General features: G+C 39.2%; 1 protein-coding gene across 1 annotated transcript in view; it reads right to left on the bottom strand.

Moving 5' to 3' along the window:
* The window catches only part of fam184a (family with sequence similarity 184 member A), a gene marked incomplete at its 5' end in the record, with an annotated part of 80,745 nt that overhangs the window by 1,853 nt on the left and 60,068 nt on the right, over positions 1–18,824 (bottom strand). Inside the window, 4 exon segments of the mRNA XM_035678223.1 lie at positions 5,793–6,049; positions 7,843–7,947; positions 9,163–9,280; positions 17,774–17,920. Coding sequence (XP_035534116.1) covers positions 5,793–6,049; positions 7,843–7,947; positions 9,163–9,280; positions 17,774–17,920 — 627 coding nt within the window.

Consider the following 18,824-nt stretch of genomic DNA (forward strand, 5'->3'; position numbering starts at 1 on the left):
AGCTTTGAAAAAAGGACTTATGTTTTCAGTAGAACCCGATGTATTTGACGCTGAAAGTCACAGGCAGGGAAGGGAGGTCAGAAAGTATTAAGAGTACTGATGGACACATTGTTGACTTTGGTCTTTTCATGAGATTTCTTAAGAAAAATCACCAGACTTAACATAATAAAGATTTTTTTAAAGGTATACTTAATTTTGTCAATTTTGCCACTGTGAAAACATATTAAAAACCTGCCTAACTCTCACCTGAAGGTTCACTTACTTTCTTTTAACCACACTGTCTTTTTCAGCACAGGGAGTTAAGCTGAGGAAGACCTTGAGATGTGGACTGATTTACTGTCACTTTCATTTGCTAGAATTAGTATGTAAGTATGGAAACCTGACACAGCTTTGCAGTTATACTCCAGAAACGTTGTCGGCGTTCCCTTTGGATGCGTGTACAGTATTATCTCACAGTTGTGTCTTCCATATATTAGGATCTAATGTGTCTATAACAGATACAGTGTCTGACTGCACAACCTCAACCCTCATGAACTACTGACAGTATTTGCTTTTACAGGAAAATGTCAGTCACTGTTGGTATCTGTAGATGAAGCTGTGCTTCCTGACTCGGGGGGAAACGTGTTCCTCAAAGTTTGAATTAATTAGGTTGAGTGTTTGCATCTATCCAAACAAACACCTATTGGAGCTACGTCTGCTTTCTTATTGGCTACGTCTTAAATAAACAGTCCCATAACCTCCTGGGTAATATTTACATTGTTTTGGGGAAGTCGTTTTTTTGGTTGTTTTCTGTGCTTGAAGAGGTCAGTTACTTCCCAAGGCGGCTTCCCTTATGTTTGTTTATACTGTACATGGTCACAATGCAGACTCCACGGATATTGGTTTAAAGGTCCAGTATGTAACATTTAGAGGGATCTATTGGCAGAAATGGAATATAATATCCATAGGTATGTTTTCACTAGTTTATAATCAGTTGAAAATAAGAATGGCTTATTATTAGGTTATTAATCTCCGAGTCCACCGTGTTTCTACAGTTGCAAGTGGCATTCAGTTAGTTGCAACTTCACCACTAGATGCCACTAAATCCTCCACACTGGTCCTTTAAGTCCATAAAGTATCTTATATAAAGTCATTTCCATACATCGTTTCCATATTAAACAAACACTATAGTTAACCAGCAGCTTTGTATTTACTATAAATTTGCAATAATTACCATTCATGAGAATTTGTGACAATAACATGAAAACCGTATCGATCCTTGTGGGGAAGTTGGGTTGTGACATCAGCAAAATGGTTTAAGTGTTCCTATCTGTTCAATCAGTGGTTATATTCTGTGGATTTCAACATTATGTGTGTTTCTGATAATAAAATACTTAATGGGAAAATATATTAAGGACCAGCCTGAAGGGTTCAGAGACCTCTAGTGGTGAAGTTGTGGATTACAACCACTTGAATACAGCTCAGCCCTTCCTTTATATTTTCTGAGTTTCGATGATGGCGCCCTCTAGTTTTGAAAGAATATCGTTCTCTCTGTCCATCTACGAGTGGAGATCTTATGCTGATACTGACAGGGTACAACACTAATTTCTTCTCTATTAGCAGCTATTAAATAACAACAAAGACTCTCTTAGATGTCATGCAAGCGAGATGGCGTCGGCTCTCGACGATTTTTGGAAACTTGACTAGCCTTTGAAAAACAACTCGCTCTCAAACTTGTGGCAAAGAGTTGGAGCTTCGCCTACATCCTCTAAAGCCAGCCAACTAAACTCTCTGTTTCCAGGATCATTGAAATGCTTGCTTGCAGCTCATAAACTTTTGTACCTGCCGCCATTTTCTCACGAGTCAGCACTGAGCATGTGCGACTCTCAACAGAGATGAGGAGGAAGCCAGATGCTTCACTCTTTAACTACTTCCATCATCTGCTCAGAAAAAAACCCAATGTGTTTCATTCTTTTTTTAAAAATGTTGTAAGAGTTACGAGCACGATGTGGCATTTTACTAGTCCCAGACAACCGGGCAATCCTTCTTGTTGAGCCCTGACAGCCAATCAAGTCTCGGATGAAGCAGTAAAGTTCTATCATAGCTGGAGCAGAAAGCAGCTTTATACACAACCACTCTGAGCAACAACCCACATTAGCTTTCCTGCTAAAGTCTCCTTATCAAACGTACAAACATGAACACGTCTTGTCCTGCACCTCCGCTTGCAGCCAGAGAACATTCACCAGGGAAAACACTGCACTGCTAACATCAGTTTGCACACTAGATAGCTAATTATCTGCTCAGCTGCAGCACATGAAACAGCGTCAGAACGTACCAGAAAATGTCACTGCAGTCCAGTTCTATGCTGCTGTGGTCCTTCCTCTTCAGTACTGCTAACAACACTGTCTGCCCGTCACATGCAGACTAAAGCACACGTTTTTCCTGCTGCTTTTTCCCTCCCTTTTCTATTGATTATTTTTGACTAAAGAAGGGAAGACTAAATGGGATTACAGTTGGACTTTAAAGCTTTAACAAGTTCTCATTTCCAGACAGATAATTCAACTGGCTTTCCATAACTTAAAATAGTGCACAGTACACTAGTGCAAAACAAACTGGTGACACTGATAAAAGCACAGATGACCAAGAGGATACTGTACAGGAAGGTCAGTGCATTAGTATTAAAGCTGCAACTCCACATTTATTTTTGGTCTGATTCTCTGAACAGTTCAGGTGTATTTATGTAATTTAATTTTACCTTTATTTAACCAGATAAGTCAACCACTTCTCATTTACAATGACAGCCTGGCCACGAGGAAGCAAGAGGAAGTCGATACAAGCAATTACAACATGAACAAATGTATAAAACTGTGTCCTTTTAGCTGCATTTTCAGTAAATAATGGAAATGTCTTACAATAGTATTCAGCCTATAGTCTGCAGGGACCATGTTTGTATAAACCACACTGACCACAATATCAGGTCTTTTGATTCACTAGCATGACCTTTCCTTCCTTCCCCATTGCATTATTTTACATTATTCAGTTTAAATCGGACATTTTTATCAGCCTGCATTTACTCTCTTCCCATAAACATCTGGCTATAATCATGTTCTCATTAGTCCTAATAGACAAAGTGTAAGCTACCTGGACTCCTGCACATTATTCCCATGTTCTTCATCATTGCAAGAACAAACACACACAGTAAGGGGAGGTAAAATGAGGATAGATCCTTTAAATATACTGCTGGAGTTTTGCTTAATATATCTGTATAGTTGGTGTGCAAGTTGGGAAAAAATGCATTTAAGTTGGGAGACTGACAGACTTTTATAATTACTAATTTAACTCTGCTCACTGTTGTTTGGCTCCCGATTTAATATTCAATAACAACAGTAATATTCATGTTCTGATCCACTTAGATGAGGTTTGTTGTCTTATAAAACTCTCTTCAAGATATGAATACTTAAAGAACCCGACAGTTTAAAGGGGTCAGATTAACAGAGAGTTACGGCCGGGGCAGAGGGATCTACAAATGTTTGTCAAGAACAAAGAGCGTGCAGGGGGAGGAGGGACGAATCGTTTAATGGAGTCTGAAAACATTTCAAAGCAGATCTATAATATCTGACCTCATACTGTCACTGCTTGGCTCCACTGTGTGTGTGTGTGAGTGTGTAAGTGTGTGTCTGTGTGTGTGTTGGGTCCCATAATAACAGGTTTGTGCCAAGCTTTTGCAAAACAGCCACCAGATCTCATTCTTCACGTAAACAGCAGCAAAACATGCAAAAAATAACCACAACATGCTCTCACGTACACACCCACACATGCTACATATCCAAATATTAATGCCCCTAAAAAAAACATTTCTTGGCATGCGATACACAAACTGCATGTATTCATGTGAGAAGCATGTTACATAATTCATCATCATATCAGTTCACACCACAGCGACCAATCACAGCCATTAGCAAGAAACCAGAGAAGCATTTATTAGACCATTGAGTTGAAGAGTAAATAAGACACCACCACACACAGAGGGGACAAGTCCATGATAGCAAAAGACAATATCTACTTCATTATTAGTTCAGATAGCAAAATAGTTTATTTACATTGTGCAAAAATAGTCCCATTTGGAGTTGTGCTGCGTGTGCCACATGCTGGAATTCAGATGAAGATGAGGATGAAGAATCACAAAATGACACAATGCACAACAAAGAGCCACAACAGATATTAACAGCAAGTTGAATAACTTCCTGAACAGAAAAGGGAAACCTGTCCGCATGCACACTGTTAACATGTTCAGACTGACGGACACGTGGAAACAAACAAAACTAAAATAAAAAACAATCAAACAAAAAAAACATGCCCCTTTTGCATTCCAAGGCCATTCTTTAAAGCTTCAGTCGCTTATGGGACTATTGTGTTGATTATAATGTTCATTTCTAAATAATCATCACTTTTTTTAAAACCCTGTGATTCTGCCGATGTCTCTGAGTTCAGTCACGTCCTTTAATGTCAAAGGAGGGTCAGTCATTGTGTGACACAAACCTCAACAGTCTCTTTTAAGTGCGTCCAGTATGGCTTAGCAACTGTAAATAGTAACACGTAGGTGGAGTATTACTCCATATATAAAGAGTTTGGATGTCGGTTTCTTTAGTAACTCCCTTTCGAAACCAAAAAGTAAAGAGCAAAAGTGTAAAGAACGCATTAAATAGTGTTTTTATCTGCTCTACTGTAAGCTGCAGACGTTAGCATGTCCGGCTAACTAGCTTTATAATAACCCAGCCTTCCTTCTACTATATCAGAGTTTATCCTAATTAGCTGCTCTGTCCTGGGAAGATGTTACCTGAGATAGCAAACAGTTTGTTTGGTTAATCCTCATCCTAAAGCGTTTTCTCTTCTCAGTTTGAAAATACAAACAATAAGGCATAAATATAACTTCTGTCTTTTATTCCAATGAAGCAAATAAATAATGTTGGAATGAAGTAACAGTCTGATCGTTCCTCATCATAGTTACAATAGTAGGAGTAACCATTTCTACACTGTAATACAAGAACAATGCAGTTCTTTATGTCTTCGACGTGGATCATAAGCTGGTGAGGATGCTCACATTTGCCTCGGACATACAGCTCTAGCCTCTCTGTCCTTTAGCAAGCTATCATGCATGTAGGCTGTTAAGTGCATACTTAAGATCATTTTACAGGTTTTGTTTTAAAAGCTGGAAAACACTAAAAAGTCAGCCGGAGACGACCAACACACGGTGCTAATGTTAGCTTTGTTAGTTAACAGGTGTCATTTTAGCTGCTTTTGTTTACCGCTGGCTGAAATCAATCAGAAATTACAAATAATTACTAAGAAGACGTTAATCTTCCGTTGCTTTCATTGTAAACCAGGCGTGGAAACGGTCGATTACAACACATTAGAGCATTTGAAAGCTTTTATTTTACACTCTGCAGCTCGTGATGACAATGATTTCATGCTACTTATGGTTTATGAAAAAGGCCAGACTTGGCAGGAAGGGATGAAAATGTAAAACAGTAAGTTATCATCCCACTGAGAGGTTCCCGTTTAAAGCCAGAAACAACAGAGAGTTCTCGTGGTTGTTGTTTTTTTTTGGTGTTATTTTAAGGCTTTTGTGAGAGAACACACGGCCTAAAATACAGCTTATACATTCAAGGTTTGACTCAGGCTGTGAGACAAATCAGTAACAGTGCTTTAACCTCTGTAACCAGCAGGTCTTTCCAATTAACCTGAAGCCTGTGATTGGATGGCTGATGCGTGGATTGACCAGCTGCTGCCCGTCGGGGCTGAAAAGGTCTCACCTCATGAATTTCTTGGGTTCGGTGGGAGGGGTCGGCGGGGGAAGAGGTTTGTTGGAGTTGAGTTCAAGGTGGTGGAGGGGGGAGTTGGGGATGGGCTCTAGGCGGCTGGGCTGGGCTGGGGGAGGAGGTGGGGGCTGTGGGGGCTGCCCACTTCCTGAACCTGCCACGCCCACGCCCACACCCGCTGCCTCCATAGCCCTGACATTAGAAGAGCTGCTGAATCTGCTGGCTGCTGTTTTCTCATTCTTTCTCTTTTGCTACACAGAAAAAAAAAGAAAAGGAGGGGCATTGGGGTCAAAAAAGGAGCAAAAGGGAAGTTTGAAACAAAATAATAGTAAAAGATAAGAAGAAATGGAGGGAAAAAAGGGGGAAATGGAGTACAGGGAGAGCCCTAGAGATCCATCCAGTGAGAGACAGCAACAGAGCAGCGTGCTAACTTGATCATATTTAAATGTTGATCGAAAGCAGAGTGAATGGATCAATCTGAAAGACTGGCATCAATCAGTCTTAAAGCATCAGTCGCTCTGAGCAGAATGGAAGTTCAGATGAGCAGAGATGTGTCAAAGCAGCAAACATCTCACACTAACAAATAAATGGCTTTGAAAGCAAAGGAGAGCTGGAGAAAAAAAGGTCAGGAAGAACAGTCGAATTCGGGAGGAAGAATCAATCGCATATTGAGACGAAACACACACACAGAGGATACATAGAAACTAGCACACGGTGAACACACGACACATATACACATATGTGGAAAAAATACACGTAACAAGCGAGAACAAAAATACTGGAAGTTATAGAACTCGAGAGATGGTGTCAACAGGTATATATTGATCATGCACTGGGGACCATTTAACTCAGGCATACTTTGAAAAATGAAATATCATGTTTTCCAGGAGCACTGGGAGCTTTTAAAGGCCCTGAAAACATCTTTTCTCAAAAAGGCTTCTTGTTATGAGTGATGGGATCCTACATGACCACACAATTTTCTGGCAACAGTTAAAACAGTAACAGGTATGAAGCAGGCGGAGGTCAGTTGGACAAACGTCACGTCCTTCCATGCACCAATCAGAATCAGCAATGTTTGAATTAAAATCTGACGACGAGTTGTGGGATTGTTTTTCCAAGCCAATGTCAAACTTTTTAAATGTGTTAAAGAAGTTTAACAAGTTTAACTTTGATTCTTTAGTGTTTATACATACAGATTTATGATGTTTACTTGCTTTTTTTAGTGGAAGTTTTCAGGGCCTTGAAAGCATTTCAAACTACAAATAAATGCAATGTGATTTTTTAACTCAACTGACTGAAAAACGCCCTAGAATCAATTAGTTTTGAGATAAAATGGTCATAGACAGTGTTAATTTATTTATACTGCAGATCCTTTTCATGAAAGTTGAAGGCTATTTCAATTTTAACAATCATTGTTAGTGCCATACTGTGTGCAATGAGTTTTAGATACCTTTTTGAACTGTGACACTTTCGTTTAACTGCTGTAAAGAAATGAGACCTTGGTAGGTACAACTATTAGCCTCCATTACATTCTCGCTGCGCTGTTTTTTAACAAAAGAAAAAACACCATATTTCCCATTAATTGTTTTGTGTCCTGTCCTCTTTCACTGTCCTTGGTGACTTCGTTTTCACTAAGAAGAATTAACTTGTTAAAACAGATTTTTCGATTGCCTTTTACCATCTACCAGAACTTTTATCTGTTTTCACTGGAACATCATAATCCTGTCTTTTGCTGTAAAACATCCTCCCTTTGTGTTGTACATATTTGTGTTGTGTTCAACCTTGAAACTCTCTGGCAGAGGCTGACAGTCCACTCAAAGCGGTCTCATTCGTTTACAGCGATTACAGTAAAATCAGAAAATTACTGTGGTCATTTTTTATGGTTGTTGCAATGAACCTCAGTGCTGACTCTCCTGGTCGATCAGCACTGATGCATGTGAAATGAGATGGAGTGGATATCATCTTTGCTATGTAGTAAAATAAAGCGACAGGCTTTTTTCAGAGTGCCCCCGTGTGTGGCGTGTTACAGGATAACAGGGCCTACCTTAATGAGCGGGTTGATGACTCCTACGTTAGGACTGGCGTTGAACACTTTGTTGAAGTTGGTCTCTCTGTTGACAAGTTCCAGCTGGTAGAACTTCTTATCGTCCTGGAGGAGAAAACCATGTTAGCTGACAGCCAGAAAGGCTGTGGAAGACTCGGGGGACCGAGAAAAGACTGAAAATCACACATTTAATGAGTTCTGTCTGCAGACGAGGCACACACACTTGACGCTGCAGTTTCACGCCTTCATAAAAACTGCTTCAAAACATTCATTCTAAATGTCTTCTAGCTCTAAATTCTTATTCCTATCCGAGTTTGAGCACTCTAGTGTCAACTGGATCAACTTAAAATGACTGCAGAATGTGGCTCTCAGAGACACAAGCCCGTGACTCAGGAACCTCAATGGCAGCGGCACTACACTGTGACAAATTGTAAGCTGATTTATGAAGTCACCTTCATGTGATTAGTGCAGTGGAACCGCAGTGGCCTTGTGTTATTGTTAACTGTGTCCCAGACAAACGCAGTTAAAATCGCAGCGTTTATGAGGTGAAGTATATTGGATCTCAAACTGTCTGAGAAACGAGAAAGTGAGGTCGGACACAAGGATGTAAAATGGATTAAAGAGTCTTTAAATAAAGCTTCAAATAAGATATAAACTTGAACGTCTGTTGACCATTTTACTAAACCACTGCATACAAAAGCCCTGAAAGCCAACAACAAGTTGTTTAAAGTAATTGCATTTTAATTATCCTTCATCTCTGTTTAATTAGCTATTTAGAAATTGCTTGGTCATTGGTTTTGTCCTTGAGTGGTTCTGATCCTGTCTCTCAGGGAGGCTGGTGGTTTAGGAATCACCCTTATCAAATGTGGTATGCCTCAAGGCTGTATCTTGGGTCCTGTCTTATTCTCATTAGTATCTTTTCTTCAGGTGAGTTCACTTAAAATTAATAAAACTTTTGGATGCCACCCACCAATGAAGGTCACTAAACTGAAAAACTCAATGACAATGGATACTAGAAAATTAGAACAGCTATTGAACTATTCCCCTACAACTTTTTTCAGGGGCGGTAGGTCAAATGACAACTCTACATCATGCTTTTTATAATATGAGACAGATTCTAAAATAATGCCATGCATATACTTTATACCTTGCACTTAAGGTTGCTGTAATTCCCTTTATTATAAAGGACCAGTTTCTTCTAAAAAACATTTGGTTAGCATTCAAATGTATTTGTTGTATATATCCAATATGTCAAAAACAGACAAGTAATATTTTCCTTTCCACACATGCTCCTGTATATAGTGCACATACATTACCTACCACCAGTTTCTTGACTAGCGATTCTCTCTCAGACACCATGTCCTTCAGCTCAGCAATAATCTGCAGATCCTCATGACGACTTTCCCTGTTCCTGAACTTCTCCTCTGTTCCTTCCAGCCTGTAAGATGAGAGACAAAAAATATAAAAATACATAAATATTCTGCAAGAGAGATCCACTGAGCACCACTTCTTCTTACAAATGCAAATACAATTGTTACACTGAAAACTCAGAACCAGGTTGCAATTCCATCCATATGAAATATGTAACATGATATATCAATTACAAATCCAAAAAGAGCAGGAGTAAGAGAACTTGTTAGATCTTGCAGTGTTTAGTGTGTGTGTACTAAAACCATTTATGAGTAAGGAGAATTATACTACAGAGAGGGAAAATATGAGTGATTCATGGGCTTTCCATTTTCATTAGCTTTTAATCAATAAAACAGTAATTGTCCCCGGTCCCTTCCTTTCTCTGCCCTCTTCTCTTCTCATCACAAAAACCATTAAGTGGTCGGACGTTCGAATCGAAAGCGGAGCTGCGTAGTTCCTCCGGAAGACATTTTTTTTTGTTCTGTGAGTTATGAGAACTTTCAAAAACGCTATAATGGATTTTGGTTATTTTCCGACTGGCCCTCTGAGAAATCACCGCTTGTGTAAAAACTCATTTAAAATTTGGTGACATTTTCCCTAATGCAGCACATGCTAAAGATCTCTGAGCAGAGTGGGCATTAGCTGGTGGGAATATTCTTCAAGCCAAAGACGACCAATCATAAGTGACACTGCTGCCTGGAAAATTACTCATTTTTTAGAATTGTAATAAAATGAAAGAAAAAGCCTTTGAAAGCCTCCATTTGGCAACGGTAGCACATAGTTGAAAGAACTAATGCACTTTGAAAAGGTTTTTCAGTTTCAGAAATGTTACTAACACACAAGATGATGATGTAAGTCTTCAGCTGCCCACTACTTAATAATTTGTATAATTTGATACAGATATGCACTGAAATTGTACTCAGTTTGGGGTATTTGCTGAAAGATTCAAGCATTCTTTCAAAATACTGCAATTTTTAGTTGTGGTAAAAATGAAACAGATCATTTTGGAGGACGCTCACCTTTCTGTTTAAAGAAATACAACATGACACCCACTGAAATCAGAAAATATAAGGTTAAATTAAACAAGAACAAATTAAAAATACTTCTGAAGCTCAGCGAGTTTCAGTAAAACACAAAATATTGGAAAATGAGGCTGTAGAGATAAGGCCTTCTTAGCAAACGTCACTGGTTGTTTTTGATCAAACTAGGTTTCTCTGCATGTTTAGCTCTGAGCCTATTTCTGTTTTTTACCAATACCTTATGTGACAGTGAGCTAAACAGCCTTTCACTTCCCACACAACCACAGTACAAACCACTGAGGGGTATCTTTGTGACATTCACGCCACAGTGTGAAATCACACTTTCTTAAAGGCCGAGCACCAGAGCAGCTTGTCTTCCCGATAAACTGCGCCCTCTCCAAGGAATGTCCTTCGCTACAGGAGCAGCGACTGAAGCACTGCTCAGTGATACTGATACACACTGATCTACACTTTCATCAGATATACTGTCTGCTGCTGTGCTGGTCCTCCTGTGCACCTCTGATAGCCGATTCATCGTGTTCCTCCTGTTTGTCAAACATTTTCTGCATCAGAATCTCTTTTGCTGCTCTAGCTGTGTCTGTTTGTTATGAACTGAAGACAAGGGAACACATTAGCTTAAAGTATGGTTGCTAAGCTTTATGTATAATCATTTGCATTATTTACCTACTTAAACCAGTATTAGTAAGTGTTTTCTTGGCCACATTAGGGTAGCAAAAAACACAGCTGTCCATGTAGACATCCAGCAGATAAAGAGCTACATTAGCAATGCATATTGAGGTTTGATATTCTAATAAATCACAATGGCCCTTTAAAACTGCATTTATCAGCTTTTTGGCTTCTAAAATGAGCAAAGCAGAGCTCCACAACGAGCTAAAAATCACACTTGACATGTCATGGCCTATTTACACCTCAAGCAGACACTTAAGCATTAGCATTTATGTTCACCAGCTAGTTGCTAACATTGTATATCTGGTATTTGGTGCTCGGCAGAGAGTGTGCAGTAGTTTTATTGCAGCTTTTCTTTCTAAAATTAGCTGGAAACAAGGTTGATGAACCAAAACGAGCTGAAAAAACAAAACAATGAGCCGAAAGATGCTAAAATGCTCTTGAGATCCTGAGAGGAACTGCAGAGTTATAACTCTACATTGTTTCTCCAGACCAGAAAATTAAGTTCCAGGAAAAACAATGTGAGGCTACCACTTCCAGAGAGACCATTTGTTCAGTAAACTCACTTGTTCCCACTGAGGCTGGCGGGTAACTCATATCAGATCCAAATATTCAGAGGGTTTTTTTTTTCTGCTTGAGTTGAACTGGTGGTTCCAACGTATGTATGTATGTATTAGCACTGGCTGGTTAAACTGTGGCCTTCTGGGCAGGAGCACACGCGGGCCAAATGTTTAGTGTCCCAACTATTTTACGCCCAACTTGCTGCAGCATCAGCAACCCTTCACTGAGCAGGAAGACCCTCAGTGTCACCCAGCTGGAGCGTCAGTGACATGTGAAAGACAAAGCAGTCCGGTGTCACTCATAGCATTCATTGTGTTTTGGGGTTTTTTCTAAGATCACATGAACATAATATTTCCAGTGATTGGACAAGCCATCAAACCAATTTTCCCGCAGGAGGGTGAATCCACATCTATCCACTGCATGGTTGAGCTGATAAGAGATATCGGACAGGCACTAGTGCTCTAAATGTCACTAGTAAAGCTGCAGCAAGGTGCTGATGTGGTTTTTCAGGAACTACTTCATTTTGAGTTTTCAAGGTGATGGAATTTAATATAATCCAAAACTGACAATGTCTGATGGTCAAGAGGAAGTGTTGGGTAAGTGCTCCTGTTATCGTCACTACCTTCTGGTCGTGTTTTTGTCATTTTCTCTCATTTCAGCTGCTGTAGTTATTGGCAGCATTAGCATACTCACTGGACTACATGTTTAATAAATTATTTATTCCTTTTGCGATGACCTCAATACACACAAACCATAACTGTAAAGGTGCATTCAGTAGTTGGTGTTGCCACATAATTTCTATGGGTGGCAGAAGGGCACATCTCCGTCGTCGCTACATCCGATCCTAATAACCTACAAGTTGTAGCTTAGCAATAAAGCTGTATGACAATGAATGTAACAAGTTTAGTTAACTAGTTTAATAACCATTGTCTATGGAAAATCAAACTCTGTATAAAGGAAACTAGGAAAATTTACTTTTGGAAACAATGGAAGCAGCACCGGCAACCACTCACTGTCTGAAAGTACCTTAATTCTAATTCAGGAATCATCCTAGAAAACAAGAAACACTGATTACACAAACCAAACCATGACTTAAAGTAACAACAAGCAAACATAAAATATGTACAAAGATTTAAACACACACAAAATATATTGAATTGTAACCCCTGTATCATCACACGTATCGTATCACCAGATTCTTGCCAATACACAACCCTAATCGTGACGTCAGCGAATCAAATCAAAGCAACTTCCTACACAATGTCTGTCTATGTTTTTGCTGTAAGAAACATCGGCGTTACAAGATATTAGAAATGTGGCGACGCAGGATCCCCAAGATCTTATCTAAAATATGAAGCTCAGAACCATGACGCAGTTTTATAGCCGGTAAGAAATATTTTTGGCTGGCAGATGAGCCAAAAGGTTAATTTTGGACCCTGCACACACTCCCTTTTTTCTTTTATTAATTTGCTGTCTTATAAGTGCAATAATGAGCTGTATGAATATAATAAATAATCGACAATAATGAACAAGGAACTGTCCCCTGTCAGGCCATTAGTTTTCTTATAATAGAAAACTCACAGTGCATGAAGGGGATAATTATCAAAGAAAATAGACTATAAGACTATAGAGACTATGAGTTGCATTAAAAGGCTTTAGACCTATATGTCCCATATCAACCATAACACACCAACGTCAGTCTGTATAAAGACTGTAAAGCCAGCACAGTATTATCTACACACGCCAGAGACAGCTACATCTTTTAAAGGGCTGTGTGATTTGTATGGTGGCACTACACTTCATCCTTATGAGATTGTCAGAATCCACAGGGAAGAGAGACACCAGACTTTATAATGTTCCACCTCTTTCTTTGTCATGATGAATTTGGGCTCTCGGACTGTGCTGTCCACTCCATTTGAGAAGAAATAGCTATTCTGAGTGTTTAGGGGTTCTCGCTCGGCATCCAGAGAGTCTTGTTCAATCTTGCAGATGTTGAATTGGTGAGATTTAACAGGGTAATGTAGCGGGAAGCAAAAGCATTGTTGCTATGGTTACCTGCACTTTAATATACTGATTTTAGAGCTGCTGCTAAAAAGTGTTGCCTGTAATTACGTTTCTGGTCGGTGTCACCTGCAAGCTGGAATATTGCTGACGTGACTACAAGCTGCATCTGGAGTTGGCACGATGACCAAAACCCAAACAAACGCAGACTGTAACCCACAGACATGCTTTTCCAACTCCCAGAGGACCCACCAATAAAGCACAGGCGCAGGACAAAACACTTAAATATTCATGAAACTTAAATGGTGGAGCTTTCTCAGTGTCTGTTCGGGGAGAGGGATTTGTAGGGAGGGACGAGACTGTCGTCAACACAGTGATTAATTAGGTAGGAAGGGACAGGGTTGGCGGTTAAGATGGATCTGTGTTGTTGTTAATTAGATGGAAGACAGTGCCATCTCTGGGGACAGCCCCAGAAATACTTCTTTACTAGGTTAAGTGAAGAAAATCCCAGAAAATTAAAAACTGCTGACCATTAAAGTAAATTTGTCCCAGAAAACTGGTTAAATTAACACAGAAAGAAGACTGCCCGACTCCATATTTAGTCTGTAAACTTCCTGCACATACTGTATCACTTCACTTTATCATGAGTACACTGATAAGTAGGCACTTGTTCTGACAGATTCTCCAAAGTTTAGGCTCTTCGGTCCAGTGAAGTCTTCATAAAGTTACTCTTCCTACATACTTGTTTATTTTAAATTACCTCTAAAATGTCACAGTAAAAGAAAATACCCTCAAAATACCCAAACTAGCAGCTGTGAGAGGCTGCACTTACAGCACTGCTTTGAGTTAAATGCTAACATCAACATGCTTACAATGACTATGCTTACATGCTGATGTTTAGCAGGTATAATGTTTGCAGTGTTTAATGTTTTAGCTAACTTTAATCCATCAGAAATAAAAATCCAAATGAAACCAAAACACTCACTCAGATCAAATCTGAGCACATCCATCCAACTGAGCAAACTCCATCCTCTGATATGAAGTAAGTTATAAATAAAAAAGCTAGTAAGAGGACCTGGAGTTGTGTTACCAAAGGTCTTTAGAAAGTAAGAACTTACAGAGAAAACATTGGAGCCTTTTCAGGAAATGTCTCTACTCATTGTATCTGCCCACCTTGCATCCTCTTTAACTACAGATCAGAGTAACAAAGTGTGTACGGCAACAAACAGCCTTAATGTGGCATTTTCTCTGTACAACAACCAACACTTCGTCCTCTTTAGTCCAGCAGGTGGCGCTTTGCTGTCAGCTCAGCCAGACTAAAAGGAGGTCAGCTCTGAAGAGGATGCTAGCTCGCTGCATATCTCCTGACTCTGAGACTCAGAGGTTTCCACGGCTTTACTTTCTGTTTTTATCTGTTGTCCTCTCTCTCTGTCTCTGTGACTTCCTCTTGAGGTTTAGTTTAGCTCATTTCCCCCATGACTTGACATCATCCACTGCCCCCGTCGCCCCTCGAGGTAAAAATGTACCTTTCAGCTCACTTCTTTCTTTCTTATTTCTCCAACCATCCATCTTCTCTTCTAAATCTCTGTCTTCACCCACAGCCCTCATACTCCTTCACTCTACAGATACACTGCAACATCTGCTTCACCCGAGACCTAACCTGACCTCCTTTTCCGACAGTATCCTCACTGAATGTCATCTGCATGTCTTCAATAATATAAATCGCCTTCTTCATCTTCAGTAGTTACATAATGTCCTTCTACTAATTGGATTCCCGGTATCGTTACTTGCTAGGCTAAATGTCTTTGATCCTTACTCCATGTGAGTCTATACATTAGCTTTGATCTCTGCAAGTTCTTCAGCTGAGTTGAAGTTATTTGATATGTAGACTGAAGTTATTCCATACTGTACATTTGGCAGGACATGTCCTGAGTTTGATGATTTGTAGTTCATCTGAGGATGTTTTAAGGCCGCAGGAGTCCAAAAATCAAAATGGTTTTAAACCCGTCGTGCATTCAGTGCAGTGATCATCACTGTCCTTCTTAACTGTGTCTTACAGACGAATAAATTCAAGGAGTTTGCAGCTATCAGAGTTAGCAGAGAGATTAATTTAATACTTTATAATAATTGAAAACTTTAATTCATTTACTTATTTAATACTTTATATATATTGCACATGTACAGTTGATTATAAAATGTTTGCACATATTTCTTTCTGCATACTGCATATAAGTGTATATATTTTCATTAAAGTCTTTATATTTTCTATTATATCTTTAGTATATTTATTGTATTTTTAAACTGGAAGTTCTCCCAAGGGGATCAATAAAGGAACATCTTATCTTATCTTATCTTATCTTATCTTATCCTGAAACTAATATAAGATGTTGGTTGGAACTAGCAGAACCGGTAACAATGGCCTTAACAGGAGGACTGGAATAACAAATGATAATCCCTGCCTGGCACACTCCATAATAACATACTATTATAACTGCACACTGCACTCTGTAAAGTTTTAACTGACATCCACTCCACTACTCAAATGTTTAGGTTTTAAAAGGGACCTAACATATAATGTTACAGATGGGGGAACAGGCACACCAACCAGTCAATCAACAAGGCAGAACAATGAAACTGGTTTCATTGGAAGTTACTGTTTACATCAGCCAGGGTCGTAGCTACCAGCGATAACACCGAGGTCATGTCTAAGAATGTGAGGGGTCAAACTTTACATGGTGTGTTTTGTATGTAAGTTTGATGCTGATATATATATATATATATTTAACCAAAGATCTATACATTTGATTGCATTTAGACGATAAATAGGAATATAATTTAAAATGTGACATAAGAAGAAAGTTTTGAAAAGTATTTTGGGAGACAAATTTACATAAAATGTAATTAAAAAGTTAAATTAATTAATATTTTTGGTTGTTTGTCAAAAAAGTCCCAGTATTTCTAAAATCCTGGCAAACAGTACTGACAATATCAATGAATAAATTTGGTGAATGTTGGCAGTAACAGATGATGTTGTTGATGCTTGAGGATTGTTTTTGCTGTATAATTCTGCTTTGTGCTTTGTTTGCTTAAAGGATGGTGAGACAGTAAATCTCTGTGAGACAGGTAGCGTTTCCTATGTGGATTTACACTCCAGCAAAGATTCTGGTGAGATCGCCAACACGCTGGCACTGTTTGGACTGAACAGATGAACAAATCACAAACGATATTCAGATGAAGCCATCAGGCTCTGCTCACCACGTATGAAAACCAAATGAAAACCAATGTTTCTGGCAGGCTGGACAGTTGTTACAGTTTATGTGACACAGCCATGTTGACGCACATCAGGATTGTATGAAGCAGCTGTCGAAGCAGGCAGAGGTCCAGGATATGAAACCTGGAATTTCTTTCACTCGTAAACTGAAAGTTTTTGATATCAATGTTTCATTAAGTTGGAATCAGTTGTCTGAAGAACACCTCCTTGTCTGGACAGTGTTTCTTTTAATAAAAGACTCCAAAAGGAGCGTTAGACAGTGCTGGCATTCGTGTTTCTCTTCTTTTAAATCTTTGATTTCATGGAGTAATTTATATCTCTTTGTGTTATTTCCTTTGTTTTGAGAAAGGAAATGCATTGTTTCCAGGAGAATGCGGCTCAGGTACAGATTGAGGGTGCAGTGGTAAATCTCTCCCGGTGCCTCCTTTCATGGTGAGCCAGTTTCGTCATGCACCGTCCTGCTCGGTGCAGCTGTTTATAACGTATGACACAAGCAATATGATTAGCTGAGAAGAAAAAATAATTCATCACAGCCGCCTCCTATTTATACTCCGCTTCACCTGACGCAAATGGAAAATAAAAATAGCCCGGCTGCTCCTATATGACTAACAACTGCGAGTGTGTTTAGATATGTCCTAATTGTCTATATAACGCAGTGATTTTTCAGGTCATTGCATGGACAAAAAAAGAAAAGCAGAGTGTTTAACATATTTCATCTATACGACACGAGCGAGTGCAGCCGATGAGGATAAAAAGAGAAACCAGGAGTGTTCAGGGAGGTGTGAACGCATCGTCTGTTATTCTCCCCTGAGAAAACTTGTCTGTTGCTTTAAGCTTCCACTTGACACCTGACAGCACACAATCACATTATCTAGGATGAAAAGGGTTGACCTGCACACATGGCAATCATAAGGTAATTGTTATAGATCTCCATCATTGCATAGATAGACAGGTAAACAGTGTGTTTACAGTGTATACATACAGGATCTGAAGGGCGGAGATCTTGTCTTTGAGCACTTCCTGGGCTTTGTTGAAGTCTGACAGCATGTTCTGCGTCTCTCTGCTGTGGAGGGCGTTCATCTCGGCGAGCTCCCTCTCGTGCCTCTTCGTCAACTCTTGTTCATGAGCCCTGATGGGGGAGAGAAGAATGGACAGTTGAGTGGCTACAAAATCTGAACACCACTTCTCTTAGTGGTCGTGGTATAAGAGCGATAATGCACTCTGAGCTGTTCTCATATAAAAAATAACAGAGTCAGAGCTTTTCAGTGGTGGAATAAGTATTCAGATCCTTTACTTTGGTAAAAGTAGGGATTCAGTAATTTAAAAATACTTCAATACAAGTGAGTTCTGCATTAAGTTTCTACTTAAATAAAAGTACTCAGTAGGCAGCAGAATTACCCTGATTTGTGCTGTACTATTAGAAACTACATTATTGGACCATTATTACTGATGCATTAACATTTACGCAGCATTTTAATCTGATTTTTAAATATGTACTGTTAGATGCATCATGTTTAATATGTTCATTTAAAGCTGCAGTAGGTAATGTTTCTAAAAAAACCTTTTTGTCATATTCGCTTAAACTTTCACTTTATCCTGACAGTAGTACATGAGACAGATAATCTGTGAAAAAATCAGCATTCTGTGGATCGTTCTAGTGCTCCTAATGACATTTGTAGAATCCACCGGGCCGAAACTAAAACAACCAATCAGAGCCGAGAAAGATATAAAGACGGGTTGGAGGCTTGAAGATTGATGAGTCTCATTTCCCAAAGCGTCGGTATTTGACGTCCTGAGAATGAGACTCAACAATCAACAATCTTCCTCGGCTCTGATAGGTTGTTTTTGGTCGGGCCTGGTAGATTCTTGTAAATGTTATTAGGGGCGCCAGAACAAGCCAGAAGATCCTGATTTTTTTCATGTTCTACTGTCAGGATATAGTCAAAGTTTCAGCAAATATGACAAATTGTATTTTTTTAACAATTTACCTACTGCAGCTTTAAAGGTTTTAAAAAATATATATATAATAATAA

Source organism: Morone saxatilis, unplaced genomic scaffold (assembly GCF_004916995.1).
Source record: "Morone saxatilis isolate NCDOM2014 unplaced genomic scaffold, NCSU_SB_2.0 Contig7, whole genome shotgun sequence".
In the NCBI taxonomy this organism is placed as follows: domain Eukaryota; kingdom Metazoa; phylum Chordata; class Actinopteri; family Moronidae; genus Morone; species Morone saxatilis.